General features: G+C 46.3%; 1 protein-coding gene across 6 annotated transcripts in view; it reads left to right on the top strand.

Annotated features, from left to right (window-relative positions):
- Positions 1–26,908, top strand: part of ANO4 (anoctamin 4) — a 231,837-nt gene that overhangs the window by 89,733 nt on the left and 115,196 nt on the right. For 5 of the 6 annotated variants that reach the window (XR_010304974.1, XM_064155007.1, XM_064155008.1 and 2 more), the window contains 2 exons: positions 5,415–5,621; positions 26,649–26,759. Coding sequence is in view for 5 of the 6 variants with exons in the window: in XM_064155007.1 (XP_064011077.1) it covers positions 5,415–5,621; positions 26,649–26,759 (318 nt within the window). In the remaining variant the exon portion in view is untranslated. The remainder of the gene's footprint in view (positions 1–5,414; positions 5,622–26,648; positions 26,760–26,908) is intronic. The other variant, XM_064155009.1, reaches the window with a different exon arrangement.

Raw genomic sequence — 26,908 nt, forward strand, 5'->3', positions numbered from 1 at the left:
GATGTGTTGGTGGGAAGGGAGTGAAAGTGTTTCTCTCACATGAAACTGCAAACTCTAACAGAAGCTTCAGAGGAGAACAAAAGGGCAGCAAGAAGAGCAACTCCTCATGGAAACAGGGAGCTTGTATGGGGGAAAAGAACTATAAATACAGGTAAAGAAGAGAAAGCTGTGTGAGGATTTGAAAATATAGAGACAGATTTTTTGCTGCATGCAGGAGAAGAGCTGAATGTCCAAACCTCATCCAACTTCAAAACACTGAACTACTCCCAGCTCTTGAATACTTGGTCTGCAGGTGAATGAGCCTTAGCCAGAAGCCAGTCCTCCAAAGTGGACAGTCAGCTGTGGCTACTGGCCAGTATGTGGTTTCTCACTTGCATATGCACTGCAGACCTGGCTCTAAATAGTGCTTGTCATCTGCTGTATTAAGTCAGAGAGAGAGACAGGAGAAGCTCCTGGCTTTTGTCACATCTCTACTGGCTATCAGAGCATGCCAGTGTGCTCCCACCCAGCTACTGAGGCTGCCAAGCTCACTTGAAAATGCCCATGCTGAAGGAACAGGCACAGTAAGAGGTCATGTAGGCAGGCATTCAGCAGCACTGGGATTTTGCTGTCAGCCTGGAGGCAGGAGAAGAGCTCCACCAAATATAAACTCAAGACCCAGCCTGCGTTTTACTGCTGGAGAACCTGGCTTGCTTTCTTGGTGTCCCGTGTGGGTATAGCCATGCTGCAAAAGTAATTGAAGTCATCCTTAAATCCCACACTTGAGGGACCTCTGCCCTGTTTTCTCACATCTCTGACCCACCAAATCAGAATTCATCAGCAGTGTGGGTTGTTGGATAGAGAATAGGGGTAGTTTACTCTAGAGTTTGCTCAGAGCCAAGAGTTCACCAGGGCTTCCTCTCCCACAAGCTACAGGCACTGTTGCCCACAGCTTTCCTACTTCTAATTCCTCCTCCTTTCATCTCTGCATCTGGGGATGTTTTTTCAACTGTCAGTACCTTGTGAAAGAACTTTCACCCACGTGAGAACAAGGTAATCACACACACACACAGTATCACACACAGTATCATCAGGGTTGGAAGAGACCTCACAGATCATCAAGTCCAACCCTATAGAACTAGATTACAGGCTGTGGAAAGAAAACAGTGGTGATGTCTACTTCACTCATAGGCCTGCTGAGAAGTAGAGGAACAAGAAATGAAAACATTTGATAACCACTCTCACTTGGGCTGCTGGCTGAGCTGCACCTTACTCTCTCACCTCACCCTCCATTTTGGACTAATCCACTTTGCTTCCCAACCCCCTGGCAGAACCTCCATTCTTCCTTGGGACTGGGGTAAGGTTGAGATGGGTAGGGGGAAGGTGAAGGGGCGGTTGAGAGCCCCTCCTGGGGACTCAGGTTTCACACAGTATCACAGCTTACTGCAACACTACTCTCTTATGTCCTTTCAGACTTCTAGTTTAACAGAAGAAGCATAAATAACCAGATTTTGGAGCTCCCTCTGAAATGGGTAATTATCTAAGGGCATTTGCAGCTTCTGTGCCTGGTTCTCATGAAAATCATGGCAACTCACTCTCCTTGGCAAGAGAGAGAAGTTTCTTCACATAGGTGAGGAAAATAAACTGCAGTGTCAAGGGAAGTGAGATAAGAAGTCGCCAATACTATGAATATATTGGTGACACACCTTTGCTGTAGCTGATGGTAGCTTTTGAGCACTTCTAAGCATGAATTGTGTCCAAAAAACATTCCATAGAATTCACACTAATGCTGGCATGTTCTCCTTCCTGTAGTATTAGTTTAATAGCAGGGAAGACAGAAGAATAGAAACAAAAGGTTGCCTGGGCAGGCTGGAGAGGAGGACCCAGGCCAATCTCATGAAATTTGACAAGACCAAGTGTAAGGTCCTGCACCTGGGTCAGTGCAATCCCAAGCACAAATCCAGGCTGGGTGGGGAATGGCTGAGAGCAGCACCAAGAAAAAGGCCCTGGGGGTCTGGGGTGATGAAAAGCTCAACCTGAGCCTGCAGTGTGAGTGCAGCCCAGACAGCAACCCTGTGCTGGGCTGCAGCAGGAGCAGTGTGGGCAGCAGGGCAAGGGAGGGGATTCTGCCCCTTGGCTCTGCTCTCCTCACACCCCACCTGGAGTCCTGTGTGCAGTTCTGGAGCCCCCAGCACAAGAAGGACATGGAGTGTTGGAGGCAGTCCAGAGGAGGCCACAAAGATGCTCAGAGGGCTGCAGCAGCTCTGCTATGAGGACAGGCTGCAAGAGTTGAGGCTCTGCAGCCTGGAGAAGTCTTCAAGGAGACCTTCTAGTGGCCTTCCAGTCTCTGAAGGGGACTACAGGAAGGCTGGGAAGGGATTATTGACAAGGTCTTCTAAGGACAGGACAAGGGGTAATGGGTTTAAACTGGCAGAGGGGAGATTGAAACTGGCTGTTAGGAAGAAGTTCTTTGCAGTGAGGGTGGTGAGACAGTGGCACAGGTTGCCCAGGGAGGCTGTGGATGCTCCCTCCCTGGAGATGTTCAAGGCCAGGCTGGATGAAGCCTTGAGCAACCTGTTCTAGTGGGAGGTGTCCCTGCCTGTGGCAGGGGTTTGGAACTGGCTGATCTTTGAGGTCCCTTCCAACCTAAACCATTCCATGATTCCATAACTAGAGGCAAGTCATTGATCTAACATATTTTTTAGGTATCTTCAACCTACAAATGTTGCAGTTCTTAGGGATAACAATCTGGCTGCAGCATCCTTTATTTTGGTGTCTGAAAAAGAAAAGTGCTGTACAAATAGTGTGGGAAGCTGAGTCACAGCTGCACAAGAGTTTGTAGACTGTTTTTGGAAAGTGAAGAAGTGATTTACTTGAACCTCAGAGAAAAAATGTGGCAGTTTCTTTTCAGAACCAGTTCTAAAAATAGCTCATTCATTTCACAAGCAAATGAAAGCACAGCCCTACTGAGATCCAGCCTAGTGAGTGTGTGCCCATGCCAGGCTCATGCTTAGCTCTGGCAGTGCAAGTCACTGTCTGTAAGCTTCAGAGGGATGGTTGCTTTAAATGACCACCACTGGTGATGCTGAAAGGAAACAGTTGTGGTTAATTTGACTGAACAGGTCTGGGTGCTAGGTTGGCCTGGATGATCTTGGAGGTCTCTTCCAACCTGGTTGATTCTATGATAATTGTGCAATATTTTGAGCATCATGAAATTCTACTGATGACAAAAGAGTTGGAAGAGAACCCCAAGATCAACCAGTCCAACCTAGCACCCAGCCCTAGCCAGTCAACCAGACCATGGCACTGAGTGCCTCATCCAGGCTTTGCTTCAACACCTCCAGAGATGGTGCCTCCATCACCTCCCTGGGCAGCCCATTCCAATGCCAATCACTCTCTCTGACAACAACTTCCTCCTAACATCCAGCCTGTACCTCCCCTGGCACAGCTTGAGACTGTGTCCCCTTGTTCTGTTGCTGGGTGCCTGAGAGAAGAGACCAACCCCACCTGGCTACAGCCTCCCTTCAGGTAGCTGTAGACAGCAATGAGGTCTGCCCTGAGCCTCTTCTACTCCAGGCTGCACACCCCCATCTCCCTCAGCCTCTCCTCATAGGGTTTGTGTTCCAGGCCCCTCACCAGCTTTGTTGCCCTTCTCTGGACACCTTCAGTATCTCAACATCTCTCTTGAATTGAGGAGCCCAGAACTGGACACAGCACTCAAGGCATGGCCTGACCAGTGCTGAGTACAGGGGCAGAATAGTTCTTTTTCCTGAAAGGTAGTGCCCACCTTAAGTGTAGCATCTTTTCCATGTGATAAGAATCCTTAACTCTTGTGAATGCTCAGAGTAAAGAAACCATTAATACCAACTTCTAGGCCATCAGTAAGAAAACTGCCACTTAATAGAAACTCTGTCCTCTGAGCTGTGGGGGTTATTTGAAGGGCTGGAAAATAATTCCTCCTGCAGGCCAGCAATGCAGTAAGCCATGACTGTGTTTTAATTGAAATACCTCTTAGTGTGGCTGCCTCTGATGTCTGCAGCACACCAGCAAAAGATCTTCCCATTTTTAATTTTCATGGAAAATTCATGGGCTTTGCAGTTTCCTGAAAGAAAAATACCTACAAATCGAGGCTGTTACAATTTAAACCGTGGTGATTTCTGTCCTCCATTTAAGAAAGATGTTGAGGTGCTTGAACCTGTGCAGAGAAGGGCACCGAGGCTGGTGAGGGGGCTGGAGCACAGGTTAAGGGAGCTGGGGGTATGCAGCCTGGAGAAGAGGAGGCTCAGGGCTGACCTCATTGCTCTCCACAGCTACCTAAGCAACCCCAAGCAGCGCCACAGGCTGTGGACACAGTGGCTGAGAGCAGCCAGGAAGAAAGTGACCTGGGGGTGCTGGTAGAGAGTAGCTGAAGATGAGCCAGCAGTGTGCCCAGGTGGCCAAGAGAGCCAATGGCATCCTGGCCTGCATCAGGAGCAGTGTGGTCAGCAGGACAAGGGAGGTTCTTCTGCCCCTGTACTCAGCACTGCTCAGGCCACACCTTGAGTGCTGTGTCCAGTTCTGGGCTCCTCAATTCAAGAGAGATGTTGAGGTGCTGGAAGGTGTCTGGAGAAGGGCAACAAAGCTGGTGAGGGGCCTGGAGCACAAATCCTATGAGGAGAGGCTGAGGGAGCTGGGCCTGTTTAGCCTGGAGAAGAGGAGGCTCAGGGGTGATCTTATTACTGTCTACAACTACCTGAAGGGAGGCTGTAGCCAGGTGGGGTTGGCCTCTTCTCCCAGGTAACCAGCAATAGAACAAGGGGACACAGTCTCAAGTTGTACCAGGGTAGGTATAGGCTGGATGTTAGGAGAAAGTTCTTCCCAGAGAGAGTGATTGGCATTGGAATGGGCTGCCCAGAGAGGTGGTGGAGGCACCGTCCCTGGAGGTCTTCAGGAATAGCCTGGATGAGGCACTTAGTGCCATGGTCTAGTTGATTGGTTAGGGCTGGGTGCTAGGTTGGACTGGATGATCTTGGAGGTCTCTTCCAACCTGGTTGATTCTATGATTCTAAGGGAGGTTGTAGCCAGGTGGGGGTCAGTCTCTTCTGCCAGACACCCCAGTGCCAGAACAAGAGGACACAACCTCAAACTGCGCCAGGGCAGGTTTAGGCTGGGTGTTAGGAAGAAGTTCTTCACAGCAAGAGTGATTGGCATTGGAATGGGCTGCTTGGGGAGGTGGTGGAGTCACCATCCCTGGAAGTGTTTAACAAGCCTGGATGAGGCACTCAGTGCTATAGTTTAGTTCATTAGGTGTTAGGTGGTAGTTGGGACTCGATGATGATCTTGAAGGTTTTTTTCCAACCTGATTGATTCTGTGATTTTTTTTTTTTTTTGATGATATTTTAGTTATTCCATGCTGGTCTCTTGTATCTAACAGGACTCATTCTCATTCCTGTCAGGTATAAGCTTATCTATTCATGGGGCTGCAAAGCGTGAGCCAATCTGTCAGAGGAGAACTGCAGCGAGCTACCCAGTGTCACCGCGGCCGCCCGCGGACGGGCATCCTTCACTCCCACGAGTCAGAAGGCCAATAAAAATGGAAGCCTCATCTTCTGGATCCAGTATTTCTGGAGTCACTGGTGGAAAAACAAAAACCCATCAGCCAGGTAACAGATTTGCCTTGACAGCTTTTTCACTGTGATGTGCCACGATGTTGTGAAGCTGGTCTTAACAGCATCAGATCATGCTTGCATGGAGATGAGTCCCTTGATCATCAGAGGTATTGATTGATGTCCTGTCTATGCCTGGTATGGTTTTGTCAGTTGTAGATTAAAGAGAGTAACAACAGTTGGGACAGCTGAAAGTGGGAAATAAAAATGTATATTTAATCATTCCCCCCCAAAAAAAAAGAATCTAACACATAGTGGTATCCAAAATGTTACTAAAGAGAGAGCTTTGAGCTGTTGTTGTTTGATACTGCTCCACTTCTATGTATTTAACTCTGATTAAACCTTGAGCTAATGGCAATGCTCTAGAGGCTACAGGCATCCCCAGTGGAACTCACTAATTGGCACTAACGTTTCAGAACAAAGGCACAACCCAGGACGTAAATCAAAGTCTTGCTGCTGGAAAGCAAGGCAGAACTCTAGATCTGGAAAAGATTTTACAGCGTGCATTAAGTGGTTAACAAAATGAAACTTTGGCAAAGAAAGCCTGGATCTCCTGGGAGCCATCAAATCCTAATTGACATCATGAGTTCATTCCTTGTTATGTTAATTGCCACAGCTATTTTAGAGGCATCTTTTCTTGTCACAGGGGAGTGCATTTGTGCTGGCCGTGTTCAGTCAGTCCTCACGGTGAAAAGTAAGCAGCAGATTTATTTCCTCAGCAGACCACATTAAGGTTGTCTATGAAGTAATTTTGTATCTTCTATGTTGGAGATGCTCAATCATTACCCAGCATTGCTGCCTAGAAGAGCTCACGATGCACCTTGTATGCAGCTCTCCAGGTGCTGTGGGACAGTGGCTGCTTGTTTTAAGGCAGGCAGCTCTGTCTGTAAACCCTTAGAGTGCTTTTATTACCTTGAAGCTCTAGGAAATGGCTTCATTTCTGTACAGGCTGAAAACACAGCTTGTTGGTTGCTACACAGGTCTGCTGCCATGAGTTTCACGCACCCATACTATTTAGTCACCAGAGTCTTTGTCAACATAGATTAATTAAGGCTTTAGAGTGACTCATAACCATATGCTTTGTTTATTTCAGTTCCTCTGTTCACTTGTTTGTCCTTCTGTTTGTTCAGCTTCTGTGTTTTTTCCTTTTGAAGCACAGAAATTACTGGTACAGAAATGTTGCTGCTGAAGAGATGTAATCATGACAGCAACGTGTTGGGACAGGGATCTACCTGGGGCAATCCAATGGAAGGCTACAAGGATGGTTAAGGGGCTGGAGCACTGCCTTTTGAGGAAAGGCTGAGAGTTTGGGGGATTGTTAGTCTGGAGAAGGGAAGACTGAGAGGGGGTTTAATAAATAGTTAGAAATATCTGAGGGCTGGGGGTCAAGAAAGAAGGGACAGGCACAGCCTCTGCTCACTTGTGCTCTAGGGTAGGGACAAGGGACAATGGATGTGAATTACAGCACAGAAAGTTCCACCTCAGCTTGAGAAAGAACTTCTTTACTGTAGGGGTCACAGAGCACTGGAACAGGCTGCACAGAGAGGTTGTGGAGTCTCCTTCTCTGGAGACTTTCAGGGCCTGTTTGGATGCATTCTTGTGTGACCTGTGCTAGATTTTGGTCCTGCTCTGGCAGGGGGGTTGGAGTCAGTGATCTGTGGAGGTCCCTTCCAACCCTTAGCATCCTGTGATGTTTAAAGACTGACAAAAAAAAACAAAACCCAAACCCTAAATCACAATTTGTGAGAGAGAGTATCTTGAACATGCCTTATAACTATGCTCATTTTGAGGTGCCAGACTTTGCACAGCTATGTGTTGGTAGAACTGGCCTGTGCTTTAATGTTAAATAATGTACAGACACAGTGTGCAGGTTTCTGATTGAGAAAAGGATCCTTTTTTAGGTAGATTTCTAGGAGTTCCCTAAAATGGAGCTCGTTAGTGAGCATCATTTAGATGATGATTCTCTGAGCAATTCAGGATCACACAATACCAAGTTGGAAGGGGACTTGAAACATCATCTGGTCCAACCTTTCCTGGGAACAGTCTGAGCTAGACAAGCATCTTGTCCAGCTGAATCTTTAGTGCCCCATGTTTGGGAATCCACCACATCCCTGGCAAGACTATTCCAATGCCTTGTTGTTCTGATTAAGAAAGGTTTTCCTTTCGTGTCCAACCAGAATTTCCTCAGCAGTAACTCACCCTGACTGCCTCTCATCTTACTCCTGTGACTCTTCATAAAAAGGGAGTCTCCATCTTCCTTGCAGCCTCCCTTTGTATATTGGGATGTGATGATAAGGTCTGCTCTAAAGCTTCTTTACTCAGGGCTGAGCAAACTCAGCTCCCTCAGCCTTTCCTCCTATGGCAGCTTCCCACTCCATTATTCATATTTGTTGCCCTTCCTTGGACTGTTTTTAGCCTGTTGACATCTTTTTTGTATAGTAGGGACTAGAACACAAGTCCAGGCTGAGGGAGCTGGGGTTGTTCAGCCTGGAGAAGAGGAGGCTCAGGGCTGACCTCATTGCTGTCTACAACTACCTGAAGGAAGCTTGTAGTTAGATGGAGGTTGGTCTCTTCTCCCAGGCACCCAGTGACAGAACAAGAGGACACAGCCTCAAGCTGCACCAGGGCAGGTTTAGGCTGGACTTTAGGAATAAGTTCTTCACAGAAAGAGTGATTGCCATTGGAATGGGCTGCTTGGGAAGGTGGTGGAGTCACCATCCCTGGAAGTATTTAAAAGGACACTGGAGACTTAGTGCCACAGTTTAATTAGGGGGTAGGCTGGAGTTGATGATCTCAGAAGTCTTTTCTAACCTGCTTGATTCTGTGACAAAAACTAAACACAGCAATCCAGATGAAGTCTGAGAAGTGTTGAGTAGTGTGGAATAATGACTTCTTTATCTCTGCTGGTGATGCCCAGGTTGATGCATCCCCTTGGCTTTCTTTGCCACAGCCGCACCCTGACATTGAGTTTGTTGTCCACTGGGATCCCAAGATCCCTTTCCACCAAGTTATGCTGCAGCAAGGTAGATCCTAGCCTGTGCCATAGTTCTGTATTATGTTTTCCCAGGTGCAAGAACTTAAACTCATCCTTGTTGAACTTGGCTTGTTTTATTAGCCCTCTCTCCCAGCCTCTCCAAGGCTCCCTGCAGAGTAGGTCTCTCCCTTCTAAAGTGTCCACTTCTACACTCAGTTTGGTATCATCAGCAAACTTCATCTTGATTTCATTGTCCAGATCACATATGAAGGTATTAAACAGAGATTTAGCTATCAGCACAGTCATATAAAATCAGTTTTATCTATCATATTCTCCTCTCTAGTCAATAACAACAAAGAATATACTTTATATCTTGGTTCAAGGAGAAATTGAGTATTGTGAGCTTCACTGATCTCAGGAGGGGTTAATAGCACTCAGAGCCTTAAAGGCTGCAGAGTTAGATAAATATGTTGCATGACAGTTCCCTTTACCATTTTACAGTGTCATTGTTTCATCTGGAATCAGATCATGGTTGTAAGGTTTGAGTAAGAACAGTATCTTTGTGTCCAAGTTAAATTACAACCATTTCATCTGTGCATAAGTAGAGTCTAGGGAAGATTATGGTCAGGTAGCAATAGTAACCAGAGCTACCCTAAGAGAAAAAATTAATTTCAATCTAAACCCATGCATTATTCATTCGTAGCCTCCAGTCAACAGCTGTAGTTCCATAAATAATTAGCCTAATACACTACCTGCCCAGTGAGAGAAGCTCATCTAAGGCTTTAGAATCACAGAATCAACCAGGTTGGAAGAGACCTCCAAGATCATCAAGTCCAACCTAGCACCCAGCCCTAGCCAGTCAACCAGACCATGGCACTAAGTGCCTCATCCAGGCTTTGCTTCAACACCTCCAAGGATGGTGACTCCACCACCTCCCTGGGCAGCCCATTCCAATGCCAATCACTCTCTCTGCCAACAACTGTTGTGGTTCTTGAAACTGGCAATGAAAATTAAAGCCAAAAGAAAAAAAAAGTATGTTTAATGAGCTTAGTCACAACTTAATGAACTTTGAATCATCAAGGAAGCTAGAACTGAGCACTTCAAAAATGATAATTTACTTTACAAAGATATTCTTCTCTCATCAGAAAATGTGCACGTGCTTGTCAGCATTTGATTGTGAATAGTCCTTAGGATATCTGTCTTAGTTAGATGTGATTTGTTGGTTAAATCACATTCTCTTATCTTTGCTGTCTGGCAGGATGCACAACATCCATCTCTTTCAGATTTAAATATATGTATGTATATGTATATATAGTTCTGCAAATAATTCTGCCAGAAAGCTCTGTCATGCAAGTATTTCTTGGCAGCAAATTCATGTATGAAGTGGGAATGGCTGATTTAACTCCCCTGAACTACAGGGTTCTGCACTTTGGCCACAGCAACCCCAAGCAGCGCCACAGGCTGTGAACACAGTGGCTGAGAGCAGCCAGAAAGAAAGTGACCTGGGGGTGCTGGTAGAGAGTAGCTGAAGATGAGGCAGCAGTGTGCCCAGGTGGCCAAGAGAGCCAATGGCATCCTGGCCTGCATCAGGAACAGTGTGGCCAGCAGGACAAGGGAGGTTATTCTGCCCCTGTACTCAGCACTGCTCAGGCCACACCTTGAGTGCTGTGTCCAGTTCTGGGCTCCTCAATTCAAGAGAGATGTTGAGGTGCTGGAATGTGTCTGGAGAAGGGCAGCAAAGCTGGTGAGGGGCCTGGAACACAAACCCTATGAGGAGAGGCTGAGGGAGCTGGGGGTGTGCAGCCTGGAGTAGAAGAGGCTCAGGGCAGAGCTCATTGCTGTCTACAACTACCTGAAGGGAGGCTGTAGCCAGCTGGGGTTGGTCTCTTCTCCCAGACAACCAGCAACAGAAGAAGGGGACACAGTCTCAAGTTGTGCTGGGGGAGGTCTAGGCTGGATGTTAGGAGGAAGTTGTTGTCAGAGAGAGTGATTGGCATTGGAATGGGCTGCCCAGGGAGGTCGTGTAGTCGCCATCTCTGGAGGTGTTGAAGCCAAGCCTGGCTGAGGCACTTAGTGCCATGGTCTGGTTGACTGGGTAGGGCTGGGTGCTAGGTTGGCCTGGATGATCTTGGAGGTCTCTTCCAACCTGGCTGATTCTGTGATTCTATGAACATTTGAATTTGTGCTAGCAATAGTGCTGTTACCTCACTTGTTTGACATGAAAGCAGTAGACATTTCCAATGTATCTTCTGCTGGGTGTACACAGAATTTCCTCCCATGTGGAATGAAGCATGGAAAAAAGCAAGCAGAATTGAAAAAAACTTTTACTCTTCCCTTCATTAAGCTAATTTTCCCATTGCAAAAAAACCATATTTGCAAGCAATGTCACTGTGGAGAAGGGACATTAATGTCAAAGAAACATCTGCATCAAAAGAAGTGTGCCCAGCAGACTGCCTGGGGAGGTCGTGGATGCCCCCTCCCTGAAAGTGCTCAAACCCAGGCCACATAGGGCCTTGAGCATCCTGGTCTAGTGGAAGGTGTCCCTGCCCATAGCAGGGGGGTTGGCAATAGATGATCTATAAGGTCCTTTCCAACCCAATCCATTCTATGGATCTATGAAACCAGGCTGCACACTTAACTTTTCTCTTTGTTTGCAGCCTGTGCTCGAAACAATGCACATTTAATGCATCAAACAAAACTTCTCCCACGTTTGTACCTCAAGCATGAGCTGGGAGCATATCCTGCTGAGCACACAGTTGATTCTCCTGTCTACAGATGCTCTGCAGAGCTCCTAATGACAAGAACAGTTTGCCTCTGTTGCAGTGAGGACCTTCTGTCACTGAGCTGAGTGACAGGTTGTCACATGGTGATTATGCAGTGCCTTGAACTTAAAAACTCAACTGGCTAACAGATGATGCAGAGCCTGAAATCTTCTCTCTTTGCTTAGCCATTCAGCCCATTTCATTCATCATTTTGCAAAAGCCACTTTGAGCATTCCTGTTCTTAACCTAATGTCTCCCAAATTTTGCAAGCACTGTGCTGAGAAAGAAAGAAGATGAAAATATATAAGAGAACAGGACACTCCCTGCTGTTTTCCAAAGCTCTCTTGTTTCATTTAAAAACAGTCTATTCAGAAAGAAATTTGCATCCTTCTGTATTTGATTTGATGATCTCCAGAGGTCCCTTCCAACCTCTACCTTTCTATGATCCTATTTGTGCTGTACATGACACATACAAGCACTGATCCTACCTGGGGCCTGTGCATGCTCTCAGTAAGGGGCTTAAAAACCCATATTAGTTATTTTAAGTGATGGCTTTGAGAGTGTTCTGTTTCTCTGCAGTGTGTATTTTTAACCTCACCTGTTTTCAAAGCCTGCTTTTCTTCCCTTTCTGCTTTGATCAGTCTCCTATCCTCTGTTGCAAAGTGATCTTGCATCTGCTCCTGCAATCAGTTACGTATGGTTACTTTCAAATCAGGATGCCTTCCCTCCAGATTTTGGCTGCCAAAGCTGTTGCTGCTTTCCTACATGCAGTTGCCTCATGAGGACTGCAAAATGCCACTCTGTGGATGTACTTTGGGCTGCCCAGGGAGGTGGTGGAGTCACATCCCTGGAGGTGTTCAAGAAAAGCCTGGATGAGGCACTTAGTGCCATGGTCTGGTTGACTGGCTAGGGCTGGGTGCTAGGTTGGCCTGGATGAGCTTGGAGGTCTCTTCCATGCTGGTTGATTCTATCATTGTGCCATGGTCTGGTTGACTGGTTAGGGCTGGGTGCTAGGTTGGACTGGATGATCTTGGAGGTCTCTTCCATGCTGGTAGATTCTATCATTGTGCCATGGTCTAGATGACTGGCTAGGGCTGGGTGCTAGGTTGGCCTGGATGATCTTGGAGGTCTCTTCCATGCTGGTAGATTCTATCATTGTGCCATGGTCTGGTTGACTGGCTAGGGCTGGGTGCTAGGTTGGCCTGCATGATCTTGCAGGTCTCTTCCATGCTGGTAGATTCTATCATTGTGCCATGGTCTGGTTGACTGGCTAGGGCTGGGTGCTAGGTTGGCCTGCATGATCTTGCAGGTCTCTTCCATGCTGGTTGCTTCTATGATTCTTCATTCCCTTCCCCCTTCTCCTCTCAAGAGAAAACATGCCCAAAGCAGGATCAAGCAGCCAGGTGTTGCTTGGCACCGGTGTCACAGATCCTAAAGCAAGGTTTTGATGTCCTGAGACCAGGGTACCATCATTTTCTTTATAACTGCTGAGAAAATCCTTGACCACTTCAGCTCTTGCTGAAGAAAACAGGCAACATATACACATTTTTGCCATGCTTCTGAGGAAGTGATGAGCCATTTGAAAGATGGTTTATTATTCAAGATGCAATGAGAGAGACTTTGAATAATCAGTTATTATACTGCTGCAATGCTTGACTGGAAAATGTGGCTTTTTCTTAGCTCTGTTGTTCTTGCTTCAAGGCAACTTAGTATTACATAAGCCTCTATTTCTAATGTAAAATGAGTTCCATCTATTCCAAGGAAAGTTGTGCAGGTAGATTGTCAGGAGATGGAACAAGCTGGCTTCTGCTTTGCCACAGATGCTTTTAAGATCAGAAAAGGGATTTGACTCTAACAGGGCTATGCAGCAATATGAATTTCCACAAAAGGGTTTTTTTCCAGTCCAAAAGCTAACAAAGCTTCTTCCCTGTCACCCAGCCTTCTGCTTCCTTCTGAAACCACAAAATGAAGGCAGACCTTTTAGAGTTAGTAATACAAAAGAGAAAAAGGGGAGGCTGTGTCTGTGTGCCTCCTGGGGGAGTTGATGGTGCACAGATGAGTGCATCCAAGCATGGGAACTCACTAGAAGTTCCAACCAGTGTAATGTGCTGTGGTGCCAAACAAGCCCCACAGAGCTGCACTAAAGTCACTGCTTGCAGCAGGTATAAGAGCAGCAGCAAAGGAAAGGTGGCATCATTTTTTGGAGAGAACTCCCTTTGGGCTGTGCAGGCAGCTGCTCTTCATTGTGTCTCGAGTAGCTGAATATCTAGGAAATCAGAAGTGTCCTCTGTGTGCTCCACAGAGGCCCAATATTTGCTAGACCCATCCTAGGGGGATGCAGTTCTGCACCATGCTAAGCTTCAGAGGTCCAATGTTTGCTAGACCCATCCTTGAGGGATGCAGTTCTGTGCCATGCTAAGCTTCAGAGGTGCAATATTTGCTAGACCCATCCTTGGGGAATGCAGTTCTGTGCCATGCTAAGCTTCAGAGGTGCAATATTTGCTAGACCCATCCTTGGGGGATGCAGTTCTGCACCATGCTAAGCTTCAGAGGCCCAATATTTGCTAGACCCATCCTTGAGGGATGCAGTTGTGTGCCATGCTAAGCTTCAGAGGCCAAATATTTGCTAGACCCATCCTTGGGGGATGTAGTTCTGTGCCATGCTAAGCTTCAGAGGCCCTGGGGAGATGGTGGAGTCGCTGTCCCTGGAGCTGTTCAAGGCAGGATTGGACGTGGCACTTGGTGCCATGGTCTAGCCTTGAGCTCTGTGGTAAAGGGTTGGACTTGATGATCTGTGAGGTCTCTTCCAACCCTGATGATACTGTGATACTGTAATATTTGCTAGACCCATCCTTGGGGGATGGAGTTCTGTGCCATGCTAAGCTTCAGAGGCCCAATATTTGCTAGATCCCTCCTCGGAGGATGCAGTTCTGTGCCATGCTAAGCTTCAGAGGTGCAATATTTGCTAGACCCATCCTTGGGGGATGCAGTTCTGTGCCATGCTGAGCTTCAGGGGCCCAATGGAGCACAAAGTATGTGCATTTTTGAGGTCTTCATTACTGATAACATGCAGGGTACTTAAAACAAAAAGACCAAAGGGAGGTGGCACTGAAGTTTGTTACTTAATCTCAACCTTGCTTTAGCAATGCACCTAGCGCAGGAAAGGAATTCAGCTCCTGTTGGACTGATGGCATTAAGTGGTAACCTGCACTTTGATGAAACAAAGAAGTTTATTTCAGGGTCACCAAAACTGCAAATACCTTCAAGGTCTTTTGTGCTGCCAGAACACTCAAAAATTATGATCCTTGGCTATTTGGATGTTCTCCTACTGCCTTGTGAAGGCAACTCAGTTTAATGCCAATTACTGAAAGTGATCTGTCTTGGGTAGACATTCCCTGTGAACAGCCCAAAACCAGTTTGTGCATTTTAATGGCTCTTTTAGCAGCCCTTGGTACTTCCAGGAGGTTGCAGAGCTGTATAAGGCCAGCTACACAAATGTCTGAGGCAGGAGTTTTGCACAGTGTATAAATATTACCTTCATTCTTCAGCTCCAATTTGTAACTGAATGATTACATTCATCTTAGTGTCTCCCTAATTAGGTCTCCACACCCCTAGACTGATAGAGACTGGAACTATGTCCCCTCCCTATGATAGACTAGGATGGGATTTACTGCTCCATGTTTTGTTTCTGTACAGGAAGGTTTGTTTTGTAGAGTCAGCATGATAGCTCTTACCAAAAACTAAAGAAAGGTTTTGTGGTGACAGTGAAATTCTGGACTTAACACCCAGATTAGGGCCATGGTGATGGCACTGTAGCCAAGGAGCAGGACCACTGACTCATGAGAGCTGCAAATGAGAAGTAAGCATGGGAGGAAAGAATGTGGTGGTTACCTGTTAGCTGCAAAGTGACAGGAATAGACTTGTAGAGGAAAGGGGCATTGGTAGGCATCAATCACCATCATCTAGATGAAATCTCCAAGAATCAACCAGGTTGGAAGAGACCTCCAAGACCATCCAGTCCAACCTAGCACCCAGCCCTTTCCAATCAACCAGACATTGACACTGAGTGCCTCATCCAGGCTTTTTTTTGAACACCTCCAGGAAATGTATAAATGTCTGAAAGCTCTAAGGGGCAGACTGGGAACAGAATGAATGTGCCCTGTTCATATCTACTGTCAGAAATAGGATCCCTCTCCTCATGGACATTTGTTCTGCTATCCTGCTTTCAGGATAACCATTTTCACATCCCCTGCCTCAGTCATCTCAGGAGAGTGAAAGTTCCTAAAATGGTTTAGCTGCTGGTACATTTTGCAGGAATTAATTACCAGGATGTGTTCAGATCATGAAGACAGTGATGGGCTACAGCATGATGTGAGTCTGTATAATTGGTTGCTACATTAAAATCCACCTGGAAGAGACATCTGGTAGCTTGTAAAAGCTTGATGCCTCATGTTGTAATGAAATAATACTTTGGTAGCCTGAGTTTATCTACTAGGTCATGCCTCTTATCCCCAAGCAGTCAACTTCTCTGATCAGTGAACTGCTGATTTGAGAAGCTTTTTGCAGTGAACAGACTATTCAGCAAATGTTTTCTTCCTCTCTGTGATGGTTTGGGTGTTACCTGCCCCCCCACTCTTATGAAATCACCCAGACTAGACTCAGCCAAGCTGGAAGTTAAGGAATGAAGCTTTATATTTACAGCTTAGCTCAATATACAAGCAGGTATTTGCAATCTATGCAGCTATGGACAGAAATACACAAGTTAAAGGCAATACAGAAACAGCCCTCCCAGAAACCAGAGTCCCCAGGAGGGGCTCCCAACCACCCTTCCACCTCCTTTCCACCCCTCTACCTTATCCCAGAGTTTGCCTTACATTCAAGGTGAGTTTGGAGAATTGGCTAAGGGGATTAGGAAGCAGAAGGATTAGTTACACAGACAGCAGGTTAGAGAGAAAAGGGAGGCAGCCCAAGCCAGAGAACAACTCTGGTATCTATGTGTGTGTCCTTGTTTCTATACATCTCAGCAAGCCTATGAGTGAAGCAGACATCAGCATTGTTTCCTTTTCACAGCCTGTAACCTAATTCTTCCCACCAAAACATTCCAGCTAGCTTCAAGCTAGCACACTCTCCCCTTTAAAATTGCCTGTTAACAGCTCCTGATATCGTTGAGGGTAGATGGTAACTAAGAGATGTATCAGTCAGAAGCAGTTAGGTTTGTCAAGCATGGACAAGTGGTTGAACATAGGCAATAGTGATCTTTGCTTGCTGCAAGCACACATCTAAAATCACAGCTAAGAGGAGGTGGAACTAAGAAGACAGTCATTCTTGCTGTTGTTTTCAGATAAATGAGAGTAATAGGAAACAGACTGAATTGTTTGGTTCATTTAGATCTCAGATGTCTTTCTAGACTCTTATTTGCAGCCCACAGCTCTGCAGAAGTGTCTCTGCCTAGTTACACGCTGTGGCTTTGTGCCATTTTCAGACTCCCCTGTGCATTTCTGTTCCAGGCATTGTGGCACTTGAAAAGAATATCTTTGTTCCCAGTAGGAGGCCATACATTTTGGTGCCCTGTCTGTACTATGAGTGAAGAAAAGTGCTTCCAGAGGCTTGTTGTGCAACACTGTCCCTCTGCTACTTGTGTAAGGATCTGCAGAGGGGTACATGGAGACAGGTCATTGGAAATATTAAGCACAGGAATATGAGACATGATATGCTTGGGGCTTCTGTGTGGCCATTTGGGTCATTCCAGCTCTCAGAATATTGAGGCTTCCTTCTGAGCATGGGTGGAAAATGAAGGAGTCCAGTTTGGGTGCTTGTCCACATGGGAGATGGGATTATCAGGTTTCTTCTGAGCTTGCTGTTCAAGAGATGCATCACTCTGGATGGTAATAGTACAGTGTTGGTGGATTTGACTGTTCTCATGACCACAGTTCTTTCTGGATGGTGATTGAGTTAGAAATGCAGGAATTAAGAGCTAGCAGGACCCTGTCCTCGTATCCAGGTGTTGAGGCTGTTTGGGCAGTAGAGGGCATTTTTAGTGTATGGCTTTGCACAAGGGCTGTCCATCCATTTGGCATGGAGTTCTCCATGGAAAGGGCACACATAGCATGAGAAAGGCCAAGCATGTAGGACTTGTGCCCATGTGGCCAAGAGAGCCAATGGCAGCCTGGGGTGCATCAGGAAAAGTGTGTCCAGCAGATCTAGAGGGGTCTTCTCCCCCACTACTCTGCCCTAGTGAGACCACATCCGGAATACTGTGTCCAGTTTTGGGCTCCCAAGTTCAGGAGAGACTGGGACCTGCTGGGAAGAGTCCAGTGGAGAGCCACAAGGGTAACTGGGGAACTTGAGCATCTCCCCTACAAAGAGAGACTGAGAGCCCTGGGGGCTGTTTAGTCTGCAGAAGAGAAGACTGAGAGAAGATAAACATAAACAAATATCAGAGGGGTGAGTGTCAAGTGGATGAGGTCAAACTCTTTTTGGTGGTCAGCAGCCAAGGAGTAACAGCTACAAACTGGAACAGAGAAGGTTTCACCTCATCATGAGGAGAAACTTCTTTACAGTGAGAGTGACAGAGCCCTGGAACAGGCTGTTCTGAGAGGTTGTGGAGTCTCCTTCTCTGGAGACTTCCAAAATCTGCCTGGATGTATTCCTGTGTGAACTGCTCTAGGGGGTCCTGCCTTGGCAGGGAGGTTGGACTCAGTGATCTCTGGAGCTCCCTTCCAACCTACCTCTAAAGTTCTGTGATTTTGTGGCTTCCCACCTGTCTGTAATGAATTGGCTGAGTGGAATTCTCTGTGTCTGGTGCCAGTCAGGGTTTGATGGGAGGGGAGAATGGACACCATTTGCTTTCAAAATATTGGAGTCTGTGATAAGATTAGTTGTATTGAGTGCTTAGAACTCTCCCTTTCACCACTGCTGCTTCTGGAAGATAAGAAAAGAGTTGATATTAACATAATTAAAAGCATGTCATGCTTTAAAGAGTGTTGCAAAACAAAAGGAAGCTATTTTCAGTTGCCTTGCAAAAATAATTGCAGTATTGTTGTTACCATACCCTTGACATGACCATGGGCAGAGACACCTATCAAGGCAGGTTCTTCATGCTAAGAAGAATGATTTGGGGGGTTGACCTTTTCTTTGTTCTTTGTTTTCCTAACCCTCATTATGGAAAATTAAGTTAGCTCTGTGTGTTTACTCCAACAATGTTCAAAACTAAAGAGGCCTTTTTTCCCCCTTTAACACTCAGGTTTTGATTCTCAGACACTAAAATGCAGGCATCATTTATCCATAATCAGTGAAACTATGAAGCTAAATGGTGTTTTCTACCTAGTGGGAGATGTTATTAGATCCTGGGCTGCATTGAGAGAAATGTCAAGGGTCAAGGGAGGTGATTCTCCCCCTCTACTCTACTCTAGTGAGACCTCACCTGGAGTACTGCATCCAGTTCTGGAGCCCTCATTACAAGAAGGATGTGGACATAGTGGAGTGTGTCCAGAGAAGGGCCACTGGGATGCTCAGAGGGCTGCAGCAGCTCTGCTGTGAGGACAGACTGAAAGGGAGTTCAGGCTATTGGAGTGAAAGGCCTGGAACACAAACCCTATGAGGAGAGGCTGAGGGAGCTGGGGTTGTTTATCTTGGAGGCTCAGGGGTGACCTCACTGCTGTCTACAACTACCTGAAGGGAGGCTGTAGCCAGGTGGGGTTGGTCTCTTCTGCCAGTCAAGCAGCAACAGAACAAGGGGACACAGTCTCAAGTTGTGCCAGGGCAGGTCTGGGCTGGATGTTAGGAGGAAGTTGTTGGCAGAGAGAGTGATTGGCATTGGAATGGGCTGCCCAGGGAGGTGGTGGAGGCACCGTGCCTGGAGGTCTTCAAGAAAAGACTCTATGGGGCACTTAGTGCCATGGTCTAGTTGACTGCATAGGGCTGGGTGCTAGGTTGGACTGGATGATCTTGGAGGTCTCTTCCAACCTGGTTGGTTCTACGAGTCTACAATTCTATGTTCAGGCTGCAGAAGAGGAGGCTCCCAGGTGACCTTCCTGTAGCCTTTCAGTATCTGAAGGAAGTCTACAAAAAAGCTGGGGAGGGACTTTTTAGGCTATTGGGGAGTGACAGGACTAGGGGGAATGGAGCAAAGCTGAAGATGGGCAGGTTCAGGCTGGACATGAGGAGGAAGTTGTTGAGCATGAGAGTGGTGAGAGCCTGGAATGGGTTGCCCAGGGAGGTGCTTGAGGCCCCATGGCTGGAGGTGTTTAAGGCCAGGCTGGATGAGGCTGTGGCCAGCCTGATCTAGGGTAGGGTGTCCATGGGCATGGCAGGGGGGTTGGAACTGGCTGATCCTTGTGGTCCCTTCCAACCCTGACTGATTCCAATGACAGGGCAAGGGGCAATAGGTGGAAGTTGAATCAGGAAGTTTTGTGTAAACAGGAAGAGGATTTTTTTCCCTGTGAGGGTGACAGAGCACTGGAACAGGCTGCCCAAGGGGGTTGTGGAGTCTCCCTCTCTGGAGATCTTCAAAACCTGCCAGGAGATGTTCCTGTCTGATCTGGTATAGGTGCTCCTGCTCTGGCAGGGGTTTGGACTAGGTGATCCTTTAAGGTCCCTTCCAGCCCCTGGTGTTCTGTGAGTCTGTGGTTCCTAGTCCTCTCAGAAGCCAGCAGAAAGTGTGCCTGCAGGGGTGATTCTTTACCCCACATTGACTTGGTTTTGCCTTCAGTGAAAGGGCTACCCTGTGCAACAGATTTCTGCTTGCTTTAAAGCAGCTCTGGTGAAAAGGAGCAACCTATCTGGAGAAACTACAGGCAATACTTAACACAGCAAAACAAAAATTCTCGTGTTAGAATTGTATTTGCTTTAGCTAAACATTGCCCTGAGCATCTACCCTTGCTGCTCATATTTAATGTCCAAGCTAAAGCACAGCCATGCTGCAAGCATCTGTTTGCTGCCAGGATGAGTTTTTAGAACTAAATCAGGAATAAGCTCACTTTACTGATAGGAATCTCTGGCTTGCTGCTTTTTCAGAAAGAGCCTTTGAAGCAGTGAATTTCTCTCTACAGAGACTTCTAGATCTGGAGACAAAACATTTGTTTTCCCCTGCTGAGTTAATTGGGAATAAGAGAGGGCAAAGAAAAGGGACTGAGGTTTCAGAAAGCAACCAAGGCAAGTGTTTCTATTCTGATCAGTGAGCATAACCTAAGTGGTAAGACTCTTCAAAAGGCCCAGGCTGCCTTAGTGAATTGCAAAGATCAGCTCTCACATGTTCATTAAAAACATGGAGTAAATGTCAGGCTTTTAGTGTGCAACAAGGAACAGCAGGACTTGTTCCATCAGCTTTGTTTTAGATGCTTTACTTTGATGCTAAATACTAAAACTTGTGTTCTGTGGACCCAAGTGCTCATTCTCCATTTCAGACCACAGTGTGAGGGTTATCCACCTCCAGATGTGGGTTTGCACACCACAGTGTGAGGGTTATCCACCTCCAGATGTGGCTTTGCACACCACAGTGTGAGGGTTATCCACCTCCAGATGTGGCTTTGCATACCACAGTGTGAGGGTTATCCACCTCCAGATGTGGCTTTGCACTCCACAATGTGAGGGTTATCCACCTCCAGATGTGGCTTTGCACACCACAGTGTGAGGGTTATCCACCTCCAGATGTGGCTTTGCACACCACAATGTGAGGGTTATCCACCTCCAGATGTGTCTTTGCACACCACAGTATGAGGGTTATCCACCTCCAGATGTGGCTTTGCACACCACAGTGTGAGGGTTATCCACCTCCAGATGTGGCTTTGCACACCACAATGTGAGGGTTATCCACCTCCAGATGTGGCTTTGCACACCACAATGTGAGGGTTATCCACCTCCAGATGTGGCTTTGCACACCACAGTATCATAGTATCATCAGGGTTGGAAGAGACCTCACAGATCATCGAGTCCAACCCTTTAGTTATCCACCTCCAGATGTGGCTTTGCACACCACAGTGTGAGGGTTATCCACCTCCAGATGTGGCTTTGCACACCACAGTGTGAGGGTTATCCACCTCCAGATGTGGGTTTGCGCACCACAATGTGAGGGTTATCCACCTCCAGATGTGGCTTTGCACACCACAGTGTGAGGGTTATCCACCTCCAGATGTGGCTATGCACACCACAGTGTGAGGGTTATCCACCTCCAGATGTGGCTTTGCACACCACAGCATGTTTCTATAAATAGGCAGGTTTTCCAGATGTTTACTGTGCAAGAAAAATAGACCTTTGCTTGTAAAGGCTTACAAAGCTGATTATCCTAACTGTTTAAATATCAAATGCAGGCAACAAGGCCTTATCTTGCAAAGCACCTGAGTGTGTTCTTCACTCAGGTGCAGACTGTGCTGCTTGTTACGGTTGCTTGCTGCAGGAGCCTGCAGAGCAGTGTGACCAAGACCTTGCCATGCAGGACTCCAGATGATTCAATGTGAATTATGCCAGAGACAGTTTGATTGTGTTACAGCTCGAGTATATATACACTTGGCCAGTAGAGCACATGCCTACACATTGGCATGATTAGTCAAGGACACCCCACCCCATCTGCATTAACCATGCCTTGTTTTCCTCATGTGATGGTTTGGGTGTTCCCTGCCCCCCCCCACACTTTAGAAGTCAGCCAGACTAGGCTCAGTTGGCTCTGGGAATACAAATGAAGCTATTTATTTACAGCTAGCACAATATGCAAGCAGCTATTTACAGTATATACAGTTATAGACAGAAATAGACAAGGTAAAAGTAATACAGAAACACAACTCCCCTCCCAGAAACCTGAGTCCCCAGGAAGGGCTCTCAACCACCCCTGCACCTTCCCCCTGCCCCTGTCAACCTCACCCCAGTCCTAAGGAAGAATGGAGGTTCAGCCAAGAGATTAAGAAGCAAAGGTGAGTGGAAGGTGAGGTTAGGGAGATGCAGCTCAGTCAGAAGCTCAAGGCAGAGTGATACAAAATGGTGAGAGTGTTATCTATGTTTTCCTTTCTTCTTCAGCAAGACTCTGAGGGGAGTAGACATCACCATTGCTTTCCTTTCTCAGCCTATGATCTAGTTCTTCTCACCAAAACGTTCTAGCCTGCTTCAAACTAGCACACCTCATTAACGAGGTGTCCGTTATCTGTCCCTTCTGAGATAAGGCAGCCAGCAGCCGGTGGGAACCAAGGTCAGGATCCATCTGTTGTTATTCTTTTTCACTCTGTTCTCACATCCTTCACTTTGCATTCCCACTAAGAAGATAGAAAATCTCTCTCACCACAGTGGCAATGCCTTTATGTAACATTAGTACCATTGTAACTGCCTTGCTGCATAATTTGCTTCTCTGAAACCTGATCGCTTCACTATTCAGAAGTATGTTAAAATGCTGCTTTTGAACGAGCTACCTTGCTCAGCCTCTAAACCTGAAATGCCTTTTTATAACCTCCTTTGTTTTCCTAACCTGATTAGTAGAAACCCTTCAAAACAAATAAGAGTATGCTGGTTTATGCACTACTTCCAATGAGCAAATCAGAGTGAATGCCATGAGCTTGTTCAGAATGGGGCTTCAGTTGAACTAAAACATCTCAGTAGGCTGTGAAAAATCTCAGACTGAGCTTTTAATTGATAGATCTAATATTTAATTCACTCTTGTGCTCATTTGTTTTTCATGTTTCTATGCAAAGAGAGTCTTTCCCTCCCAACCTTCCAGACAATATTGCTTAGGGTTTACTCAGTGTCACTTATAAAGCTTAAATCAGCAGTTGCTAAAGCAAGAAGGAAATGCTAAAGCAAGGAGGAAATGCTAAAGCCAGGATGGGAATCCCTCAGTAGCAACAATGACATCAGAGAGTATCTTGGTTTGTGGTAGTGAACATCTGTGTTAAGAGAAAGATCAATTTCTGTGGCACATGGGAGAGAACATTGTGGCTTTTTGCAAAGACCTCCTAGGCTGCAACCTCTGTCTGCCAGCAGATCATCAATCGTTAACTTCACCAGCTCCCAACCCACCACACAGGGGTTGTTTCAGCTAAAATGTGTGGTGCTCCCTCCTGCAAAGTGAGTATTGATGGAGAGGGAAGAGGGTGGAAGGAAATGTGTCCCAATTCAAGTGTGTTTATTGAAACCATGAAGGTCATAGGAGAAGGAGGAGTCGTTGCAACCAGTCATTTAACAGCTATGTTGTTGGCAGATGCATTTCTTTTTGTGTTGGTGAAGGCAAGTTTGTGATTAGCCATGTATTTTATCACAGGTATTTGGTACTTTATCCCTAAAATTGAGTGAAATCATGGAATCATAGAATCAGCCAGGTCAGAAGAGACCTCCAAGCTCATCCAGGCCAACCTAGCACCCAGCTCTATCCAGTCAATTAAACCACGGCACTAAGTGCCTCATCCAGGCTTTTCTTCAACACCTCCAGGGACAGCAACTCCACCACCTCCCTGGGCAGCCCATTCCAATGCCAATCACTCTCTCTGCCAACAACTTCCTCCTTACATCCAGCCTAGACCTCCCCCAGCACAACTTGAGACTGTGTCCCCTTGTTCTGTTACTGCTTGCCTGTCAGAAGAGACCAACCCCCACCTGGCTACAGCCTCCCTCCAGGTAGTTGTAGACAGCAATGAGGTCTGTCTTGAGCCTCCTCCAGGCTGCACACCCCCAGCTCCCTCAACCTCTCAGTCTGGATGATGTTGTTGATCTGATACTTGTGCAGTAAGGCCAGATGTTAAGGCTACTGTGAATCAGAGAAGCATGTAAACCATGACTTGTGTGGGTGGCTGGAAGCCTCCCATACTGCCAGTGAGTCGAATACAGGAGGAGACTTGAATGCAGCAAAACTTGTCTTGCTTCACCATCTGAACAGTTAGATGTAACCTGGACCTTTTTTGTCCACCTTCTAGACAATTTTTTTCATTAATTATAAAGTGGCTTGGAAATGGGTTGTGCACATTCTCCAACAGCTTTGTTTTCTTAACAGGCCTGTGGTCCAGCAGGTATCAGCACTTTAGGACCTCCATTCCTGGCTGACTGTCACTTTCTTTCACCCTAGCTCCATTAGTTCAGAAGTGTTGGAGGTGCTGCAGGAATCCTGCTAGTTTCATGAGTTCTAAGGAGCAGTGATTTGGGTACAACAAGTATGGGGGAGTTGGGGGAAGAGAGACTGTTTTCTACTTGTCAGTAGTGTCATTGCTTTGCTTTAACCAGGATTGAAATGGAGGAGCAAGGTTAGTAGATTTGAGGATGTAATGGTGTAGGTTAGAAGTGGTCATTTAGTACTTAACAAGGAATTGCATGATCATAGAATCATTAAAGTTGGAAAATACCTCTGAGGTCATCAAGTCCAGTCAACAACCCAACACTATCATGACCACTAAACTATGTCCCAAAATGCCATGTCTACATGGTTTTTGAACACTTCCAGGGATGGTGACTCCACCACCTCCCTGGGTAGCCTGTTCCAATGCCTGACCACCCTTTTGGTAAAGAAATTGTTCATAATATCCACTCTTAATTTCCCCTGGTGCAGCTCAAAGACATTTCCCTGGTAAAGCTCCTTAAAATAATTGCTGTCTATTGCTTATTCCTCTTACTCCCACCCTGTTATTTGCAAGGCTTTTCCAGCAGCTGCACTATTCTTCCTTGGTCCCTAGATTCTCTTCTGGGGCAAATCCTAGCTCCCACTTCTGAGACCATCTGCAGGTTCCCCTAGGCTGCTATTATATGAATAATCAGCTGTGTCACTTGAGAGATTCTCTTTGTTCTGCATCCTTCAATGCTGACTCCTGCTGCTGCTATGACAGATTGCTTTACAGGAATCTACAAGAGGAGCTGTGCCTGATGTTAGCAGTGGGTCTTTGCTATGGAACAAAAGAATATGCTGGGGCAAGCATGGGATGGTTTGGGTTATAGTATTTTCACACTGAGAAATAAAAAAGAAGGCTGAAGCTGGTGTACCTATACCCATTTTGAGGACTGTATTTCCAAAAAGTGGAGAAGTAGGGTTGAGTAATTTTGTACCCAGGAATTAATTAGCAGCTCTTATCAAGGCTGGGGTGACATAGTCGTTTGGTGAGGGGAAGGGGAAGATATAATGGACTAGAAATGAATTCAAAATAAGACTAGCTTGTTATAGGGAGAAGAAAGGAAAATGTTCCCATCAAAAGCACGAATGATAGCCTGTAGTGAAGGCACAGTAATGGACTAAATGACCTGAAGGTTTCCTCTTCCATCATGGCCTTTTTGTTGTGCAGTCCTTTCTCAGATCTCTCCCTGACTGCTGCAGCCCTTTGCTAATTCTGTATATTAGTTACTCAAGAGCATCACTTCTAATGGATGCCTTTGTGAAAGGCTGCCACTCTGAAAACCAGCCATACTCCTAGCAGCTCTCTCTCCTTCTTTGGTTGCATCCAAGTACCCTGTAGCCAGCAGCTTCAGCCTCCTTGCTCACCTCCTTTTCCAGTCTACTCTTTGTGTGCTTTTCTCTATATGGAAAGGATGTGTTTTCAAACCTTCTGCTTTCTTTATTCATATTGGAAGAGCACACAAGTGGGCAGATCTTGTGCCTACTTAGATTCCCTGTGAGCCACTAGCTTATATCTTCCTTCTTCAGTGCTTTTAAACAGCAGCCAGTGTGACTGGTATTGTTGTGCTGAGGGATTTGGTTTAGTCAAGGACTTGTCAGTGTGAAATTAATGATTGGACTCGAGGATCTTGAAGGTCTTTGCCAATCTAAGAAACTCTGTGATTCTGTGACCCCTTTTGAAGTTGACTGCAGTATTGAAGCACTTCCTAGACCATGGCATGCCATCAGCTTGGCATGTGAGAACTAATGGTGTCCTGTGGCTGAAAGATGCTGTCTGTGCTCTTTTTGTCCTAGTGGTTGCTGTTTGTCTTGAGATTGAATTCATCCTTTGTGTGTTAGTATGTTTTATTTTAGCCTGGTTGTTCCTGTAGTGCTGTGTCATTTGTACCAACCCTCTTCCCTCTTCTCTACTTTTGTAGATGGTATGGTGAGGGGATGCTCATGGCATGGCAGCATGTGGTCACCTGAACAAGGGACTTGCCAGCGGGGACTCTGCATCACTGCTGACAGCAGAGGCTGTTGTTTCATTCTGTTTAGCTTTAAACCAGTCTGTGTTCCGTCTAAAGTTGCTTGGTTTGAAGTGAAATTAGTTCTATTGGAGGGGAAAAAAAAAAAGAAGTAGTTTTTTTTCAGTGTGTATGCTCCCTCACCTGAAAGCCCCTTGGCTGGATTTTCTGCTAGACTGTTACAAACCCCATCAATCTCTTCAATTTCTTCAGAAGGAAGAGAGGATTTGCAGGTTAACCGGCTGGAGACGCAAATATGGATAAAGCCAGACATACAGAAGACAGATGTGGACTTTTCAGAAATTCTTAATGCAATACAAGAAAGTAAGTGGGTCCTTGGGTGCAAAGTTTGGCTTGTGCTAGAAGAGTCAGCTGAGGTGAATTGGAATTTGAACTGAGGGAGCATAAAAAGCAATGAGCAGGGTGACAGATGGGCAGAGTCCAAGGGGATGGCGTTCAGTAGCTCCAAGTGC

This window comes from Pogoniulus pusillus, chromosome 15, assembly GCF_015220805.1.
Source record: "Pogoniulus pusillus isolate bPogPus1 chromosome 15, bPogPus1.pri, whole genome shotgun sequence".
Taxonomy (NCBI): Eukaryota; Metazoa; Chordata; class Aves; order Piciformes; family Lybiidae; genus Pogoniulus; species Pogoniulus pusillus.